Source organism: Aptenodytes forsteri, unplaced genomic scaffold, assembly GCF_000699145.1.
Source record: "Aptenodytes forsteri isolate BGI_AS27 unplaced genomic scaffold, ASM69914v1 Scaffold55, whole genome shotgun sequence".
NCBI lineage: Eukaryota > Metazoa > Chordata > Aves > Sphenisciformes > Spheniscidae > Aptenodytes > Aptenodytes forsteri.
The window spans coordinates 12,950,063-12,958,163 of record NW_008796063.1 but is presented as its reverse complement, the minus strand read 5'-3'; the positions used below and the strand labels follow the sequence as shown (position 1 = coordinate 12,958,163).

The window sequence follows — 8,101 nt, the reverse complement described above, 5'->3', positions numbered from 1 at the left end:
GTCTCAGTGAGGAAGAAAGCTGCCACGAATTAAGAAAGCTGATGAGGAAGCTCTTTCCCGTTTTCCCTTGGGCAGCTTCCAGCGCGCATCGGTCCAACAGCGTGCCCGCGTCGGCATCTCCCGCGCCAGGGCAGCTGCGGGGGCCTGGGGTGCGCTGGGGCTTTACGCCTGGGCAGGTGGGAGCGGTGAAGAGCAGCAGCGTGCTGGGCTCTGTTCTCCCGAGCGCGTCCGCGGGCTCGGCGCTGCTGGCCGGGGACCGTCCGTGTGCCAGGGAGGGGTGGAAGAGCGAGGCTTTAAAATTTCAGCACGCACCAGCTTTTCTCAGTTTGGTCCGTTATTTGGTCCTTTAGCTTGGAGGGGTCTGGAAGTCTGGAAGCTTCTTTTTTCTTGTGGACTGTTAACGATTATTTGGCTGCGGTGGTCAAGGAATTTCTTGAGATGCTTTTATTTAGTTCTGATGTTCTTTAGAACATTTAGAGGAGGATCTTCTGTCTGAAGTAAGTTACACTCTAATTAGACAAATTATTAGGATATGTAGTAAGCAGAAGCATCTAACACAAAACTATGCAAGGTGTTCTGTTGATTGTTACACATACAACACTACTATTTTTGGTTTGGGGGTATGATAGCGCAATGTCTACGTTGTTTTATTCCATAGCTAAAATTAGTTGGGCTTTATCTTTTGCATCCTTCTCCTGGAACCTTGGAGTTAGTCACCATTGGTATTCTGAGAACAACCTGGGGGATCTGCTTTTTTGCCCTGATTCAATGTTAGAGAGTTTAATTGAAGTCTTATGTATGCTTGGACTATGTATTTTTAATTTGCGTGAACATGTGCATTAATTCCAGCTTATACCTCTTGCAGCATTTGAAGCCTGGTGGAATATTGCGATGGCAGCTCAGATGACTGATGCTCATCGACGGTTCTTGCAGGTCCTGATGTCTCATGGGATAATGGAAGGCTCAGAGGCTAGGAAATTACACAGGTGCTCCTGTGAAATCCATCAAGGTGTGTGTTTCTTTTGGAGAAAAAGTAGGGAGATGGAAGAATTACTTTTTTTCCTGGTGCAGCTTACAAATAATTAGATTTCTGAAAAGCATACACTATCTAAAAAAAAGTTTAAAAACTTTAATGATGTGAGTGTTCTCTCCCTTTCCTAAAAGATAAATAACACAGCAATGAGGAAATAAGCTTTAATCAGGTCAGACTCATACAGAGCAATTTCTATTTTAGCAAAGATGTTTTTTATAGGTTATACATTTAAAAAAAAATTTTTTTGACACTGATAGTATCACCAAAAATCAGGAATAAAACTCCTTAACACTGGGTGTATTAAAGAGCAGGCATTACTTTATTCGGCTGGGTGCATGGGGCATCTTTCCTCCTAGCATGCACACCATATGTTGCATCAACCGTCCCTTGTATGGCTCTTCGATACATATTCATAATAATTTCTTGGAATAATCGTACATATTCATTATGTTTCTAAGAACTAATTATAATATCTGCATAGTCTTTCACGCATGCGTTTTGAGTCCTTAGGAGCATCTGCAGGTGTCTTAGGTGGTCTCTTGTGGTCTTTGCAGGAGGTGAACTTTTCTTGAACCTTTGGGCTCCTTCTCCTCATTTGGAGAATTGGCTCATCACTGCCGTTTGCCACAGTTTTGGTTGTCCTTGTCTGGTTTCTGCTAGTACTTATCTATCTCATGATGTGCTCATTAGCTTTGGCCTTGTATGTGATGTGCTCATTAGCTTTGGCCTTGTATGTTTGAGGCACTTGATTAATCCAGCAGTTTATCTTACAAGTATTTACAACAATAGTGCTGAAATTTCCAGAATGTTTTCCTTCATACTTACTTGGAAAGATTTCCTTTGGAATATAATATGAAGTGTATGCTGTTATCCATCTTGAGTAAATCTGTCACATCTGACTGATTACATGGTCAGCTGGTTAGTTTTAATATATGCTATACCAAGCTGAATTTTATGGCACACGTAACAAAAATTTGGTTGTATACTATCAAATCTGTCTGAAGTTCATGTTCAAACTTAAATAGTACAGAAACGTGTAATCAACTTGATAAGGATTTTTTTCAGAGATCTGTATTTCATCTTCACTAATCTTGAAAATGTGGGCACAAACCAAAATAAAGCTGTAATGAGTGATGTGTTTAGCACTAATTAATCAGTAGGTATTAGATGTGTCAGTTGCTTGTTCCCAGAAAATAGTGAAAGAATAAAATACCTCTATTTTCATCTTTTCCTTATTTATGAACAAAATTGAAAAGGACAAGGAAGGTGTAAGAACAAAAAGTGCCATTTAAAAGGAAACACCCAAATGCTGTTCAAATTAGTGGTTTTAAACCATTACTGTTGAAAGGCAGATAACTCCAGCAAATGTTGTTTAAATGACACATTCTGAGATCTAATACGCACTGAATATATGTCTCAAGTTATTTTCTAGTTCTCTAGTATTTATGACTTTAAAAATAAAAGCCTTCTTAACAGTTATTTAGTTAGTTCAGGATATCTGTGTGAGTCTGTTGAGAGCTGAACCAATAACTGCAGGGGAACTGAACTATTCAGTTGCTGGTGGCTAACTGGGACGGTAACTTTAGCATCACAATTGCTAACTATTCTTTCTCTCTGTTAAGAGAGAAGAGACTGTAGTCACTGATGCACACAATCTGTTGTGAACTCCTCTTGCTTTGTTGCCACAAGTGGAGTCCTTTCTGGGTGGTGGCACTTTTGATGTATTTTTCCTTAGTTAAAAGGAGTCAAGCAGACTCCATAGGTTTTCAAACTCTCTTGAGCCAAAAGAGCTTATTTCAGCATCTGCCCAAATTTCTGTCTGAAAAAAGTGGAAGTGTGGAAAAATAGAATCATAGAATCATTAAGGTTGGAAAAGACCTTTAAGATCATCAAGTCCAACCGTCAACCCAACACCACCATCCCCACTCAACCATGTCCCTAAGCGCCTCGTCTACACGTCTTTTAAATACCTCCAGGGATGGGGACTCCACCACTTCCCTGGGCAGCCTGTTCCAATGTTTAACCACTCTTTCAGTAAAGAAATTTTTCCTCATGTCCAACCTAAACCTCCCCTGGCGCAACTTGAGGCCATTTCCTCTCGTCCTATCGCTTGTTACTTGGGAGAAGAGACCAACACCCACCTCGCTACAACCTCCTTTCAGGGAGTTGTAGAGAGCGATGAGGTCTCCCCTCAGCCTCCTTTTCTCCAGGCTAAACAACCCCAGTCCCCTCAGCCGCTCCTCATCAGACTTGTTGTCCAGACCCCTCACCAGCTTTGTTGCCCTTCTCTGGACACGCTCCAGCACCTCCGATGTCCTTCTTGTAGTGAGGGGCCCAAAACTGAACACAGTATTTGAGGTACGGCCTCACCAGGGCCGAGTAGAGGGGCACGATCGCTTCCCTAAACGTTGCTTTTTACAGGTTTACTCCTGTATTTGTGAGAACCAAGCCACTGTGATTTGTAAAAGAATTTATCATAAATGCTAGAGATGGCCTAAGCCAATAGCATGGCTATAATGAGTTTACTGTGTGTTAAGAACACAGGACCTTAAGAAAAAAACTTCACAGCTAGATCATGTTTTCAGTGTGCAGGATCAGTGAGCTGTACTGCAGTGAGAGCTGATAGAGTTATTATTCATTAGGAAGGTTTATTTAATATAAGGCTTTAGAAAAAATGGCTCCATTGCAACTGCTGCCTACTAAGTATTTGGTATTTTTTCTGCATAGCGACAGTTGATGTGTAATGGAAAAGTTTGTGAAATTACACAGATACAGTGTGGGAGTTTTAACTGTTGCAGTTTAATTAAATGCTCCCTTAGGAAAGCTTTTTATCACATTGGGAGGCAAAAGGATGTTAAACTTGACTCATTGAATAGAACACTTCCTCCCCCCCATTTATTTTATGAACAAAAGAACCAGCGATTTGACAAACCCATCCTTGCTAGGGGCAATGTTAACAGTATCACAATTTACGAGATCACAGTAATAGCATTTTTATGAGGAAACAGCTGACTGGACTGTTTCTAGATGAAGCTCTGATTTTGATGTTGTTTCTTCAAACACATCTTAATACTGCTTAGTGCAATCTGAACAATAACTTTCAAATTGGATCAAAGCTAATGTTACTAAAACTAGCTTATTTGAATTAATTCCTTTCTCCTGCAGGTTGTAAGCCTTACATAACAAGGCGGTCTCCTCTCTATGACATTGGTTTCCTTAAATACAAAAGGATAAAAAAGCTGCGTCAAATGAAGTCAAGTCATACAGCCTGTGCAGCCTCTGAGCAAAGCGATCTGAAAACTTTCCCTCCTGGTGTTTGGCACATTCTCTTGTTCTGGTTTATTTCAAAATCCTAAGCCTTTTGGCCAGGAGACACCTTATGTTTTGTGTATCACCTGCATGCTTCCTGTTAGCAGACAAGCGTCTATGCTAAAATCTGCACACAGCTCTGAAGGAAAAGCTCCAAACATCTATCGAAGTGCTGCGTAGGACCACTAGAAAGTGTACAATTCAGTTAGGATACAAATTGCAGGCTTGTTGAGGAAGGTTATTATAATTGCTAATGCTTTTTTTACTGGAATCTCTTAATGCATGCTGTTTCTGTCTGCATTGTGTTATGGCTTCTCCAGTTATGAAACACATTATAGTAATAACTTAAGTGCAAAGTTAAAGACATCTTGCTGATCTCTAGCATTGTATAATAGTTAAGGTACCACGACATCCTCAGCATCCTTTCTGGGGTGGCTTTGTGTGTTGTCTGTGGGTGCAAGCTGGCTTTTCCTTTGTTTGTGTAGTTAGGGAAATGGTAGTATCTGAGTTGGCTGTTGTTGGATCCCTTTACAAGACACTGTCTGGGGGAGGAGAATATGTAGAATATTATTCTGACCCTGACCCCAGCCTGAAATCAGGAAACAGTAAAAATAGGAGAGTTTGTAGTTATTTTTCCTGCTGTTTTCCAAGCCAGCTGAAGTTCTTTAATAACTGAAGCTCTGGGTTTACACTACTCTAAATAGTACATACGGCTGGAAAGATGGTGCCTCTCCCCTGGAAAACACATTTCTCTCTGTAATAGCATGGCTTTTTTTTTTTTTTTTTAAACGGATCATGGAATAAATATTGAGATTCATGTGCTTTCTATCCCTTGATAGACTTCCAAGTTTATCTATTTTTTCTTGGATTCAGCACATCTTCATTTGATGAGTATTTAAATATAATAATATTAGGTATTTTTGTGACCAGCATTTTATTTTCCAAAGACATGGTCATTCACAAGAGTTTTCTTTGCCACATTCTTCACGGCCAGAAGGTTAACAGAAAACACAGATATATTTTCTTTTGCTATATTTTTGATGGACCTAAGGATAATTTGGAGGGACAAAATCAGGTTGCCTTTGAAACCAATGGCCGTATTTACTGAAGGACAATATTAGGTGATATTTATACAATTACTTATAAAATGTAACTGTATATGAAGTTACAGTGAAGTTCATTAGAAAAATGGCTGATACAGTCTGTATATGAAAGGATGTTTAGAAAAATGGAAGAATGAGAGAAAACTGCTTTTTTCTTGTCTATTTGGATGTACAGAAGGAGTGTATTGATTAACCATTCATTAACGTGGATTGTATCAGACTGGCTTTTGTCTAACTATGTTTTGTATTTTATTTAACTGGCTTGGTAGCTGAACTCAGAAGAAAGTAACTGTTAGTGTCAACTTTAGTCTACAGTCATGCCAATTTCTTAAGCAGAATATATTTTGTGCTTGGCCGTTGAAAGACCCGCTAAATAAATTACATATGAGAAACAGGGATTCATAGAATAAGCAAGCATTTTTGCTTTACATGTTTTGTATGTCTTTTAGTATTTAGTATTCTAGGAAAAGCCCCAGCAGCTGCTCCTATGTGTGACCCAGTATGCTCATTATGCTTCTATCTTGTCTGCAAAGTTCAGCTAGAGCTTAGGGGAATTTTTCTTATCTGTGGTGGAATTTGCAGATAACAATTTGTTTGAAGTCTATGTTTTATGTTACCAGAGAAGTGTTTGCATTGCAAAACAACAGAAAAATCCACTGTACTGTTGTTTTGATATTTTGCTTTATAGTGCATCAAATACGTCAAAACTAGAAAAACAAAACATGGCTCTTGGCTCCTCAAACTAGGCATTTTTGTGTAGACAATGAAGAACATCACAAAGCACTGACAGAAAAGGGACTGGGGGAGATGAGTGGGAGTATAGACAGTGAGATCACACAATTCCTCAGCAGTACTTTGCTATAATGTAGTGAATACTTTTAAGTAAATGCACTTAAGTTATTTTTCTTACGTGTTGTGGGAGAAGTGAATGCCAAGGAAACGTTTCGGTGAGGATGAGATGAGGTTTTCTGGTGGATGGCTGTACCTTCTCCCATCTCACCTGCATCATATTGCCCATTACTAGTTCTGGAAGCCATGCTCCTGCCAGGCTTAGTAGTATTCTTGTATCTTGTCACAATGCTACCCACTCTACAGGGACTATTCTGTTTTTACTGTGGATTTGTATCTACTTATCCATAGAATTTAAGGTCAGAATGCAGTAATCTATTTTTGTGTCCCACGTAATGCAGGCCGTATTTTCTGCTAAATATTTTTTGCTGCAGATCAGATGCCTTGTAGCTGGATTGAAACATAAAATGTAGAGAAGCTTACCAATTACTCATTTAGATGTTCTGGTAATGAAGACTGACTATATCCCTTGGGTCAAAATTCAGCACTCCCTGTGTTAAGAAGACTGAAAAAAGATTGGATGTGTCAGTCTCAAGTTCTACTGAACGAGCACTGTAGCAGAGTGTAGGTGTTAGTCATTACTCAGGTAGCGGTTTAGTGGTTACAGTTTAAAACTGAAGTCTTGGCTATGAGTTCTTACTGAAGTTCGTTAGAACTTTTCAAGTGTATCAACATTGCAGTGCTGGTGAAAATCCATCTGTGCCGTCTGAATAACTGAGTATTTTCCCCCCCTAAACTCCTTTGCAGTCTGATTGTTTTTGTTCTAGATTGTTGTGTTGCAGTATGCTACTAGAAGCAGCAACTTCTTCCCAGCGATTCTATTTTTTATGGGGAGGCTGAAACAGGTATCATAGACATATGTGTAGAAAGAAGTTTAATGTGAATGGTTTCATATGAGTTTAAAATAATGTAAAGCAGGATACATATAAAAAAAATTAACAGTGAATGACATAGTCATTCCATAGTTCAAATGTCATTAAGCTCTCTGAGGCAGGGATTGCCTGGTTTTATGTATTTATGTATAATACCTTGTGCTATTACAAGGAAGTGTTCTGGCTTGTTTTTGATGTTGTTAAACAGAAGGAAAAAAAAAGGTATTGTACAACATGCTGCTGCGAAGTGTAATTAAGAATGTTTTGTTTTTAAAGAACTTTGTAAACGTGCTTTTAGTTTCTCTTACAGGTAATGGTCCTGTTGCTTCAGTTTTTTCTAGCTATAATGAAGTTAGATGGCAGCATTTTCAAATCCTGATAGGAAGCTTCTTATTATATTAATCACCTTAGTACTAAGAGAGTAACTGAAGGAAATGGGGGAAAAAAAACCCCAAACCCCACCACATTTTTTTCCTCAAAGAAATTAACTTTTCTGAATGTTTTATTCTTCTGTGAAACGAAAACTGAGCATCGGTGACTTAAAATCCAAAGTAATTTGTCATGTTATTCTTCATGGTTTGTTCTAGTTTTTTGTTTAATTCGGAAGTTTGCAAACTGATTAACTATGCCAAAAGGTGTTGTATAGTTATTAGTTTTTTAAATATGGTTTGATCTTGAAAATCAGCTGTAAATATCAACACTGGTCGTCAGTGGCTTATATTACATCTGCTCAGTGTCATCAAAGTAGAAGAAAAACATGACATCTTTGTAATGCTACTTCGCAGACTACAATTGTACTTCTGCTTAATCTTCTGGTTACAGAGAACATGGAAGCTGAAGTACATAGGTATGTGTTTGGTTTAACCCTCAGTCGGCAACTGAGGACCACACAGCTGCTCGCTCACTCCCCCCGCCCCCCCGGGATGGGGGGGAGA

General features: G+C 39.1%; 1 protein-coding gene across 2 annotated transcripts in view; it reads left to right on the top strand.

Annotated features, from left to right (window-relative positions):
- Nucleotides 1–485: 485 nt before the first annotated feature.
- Nucleotides 486–8,101, top strand: part of NSMCE1 (NSE1 homolog, SMC5-SMC6 complex component) — a 16,536-nt gene continuing 8,920 nt past the window's right edge. The window contains exons 1-2 of one of the 2 annotated variants that reach the window (XM_009286509.2): nucleotides 486–497; nucleotides 866–1,009. In XM_009286509.2, coding sequence (XP_009284784.2) covers nucleotides 892–1,009 — 118 coding nt within the window. In that variant the 5' untranslated portion in view covers nucleotides 486–497; nucleotides 866–891. Of the gene's footprint in view, nucleotides 498–865; nucleotides 1,010–8,101 lie in introns of those variants that run through there. The other variant, XM_019473985.1, reaches the window with a different exon arrangement.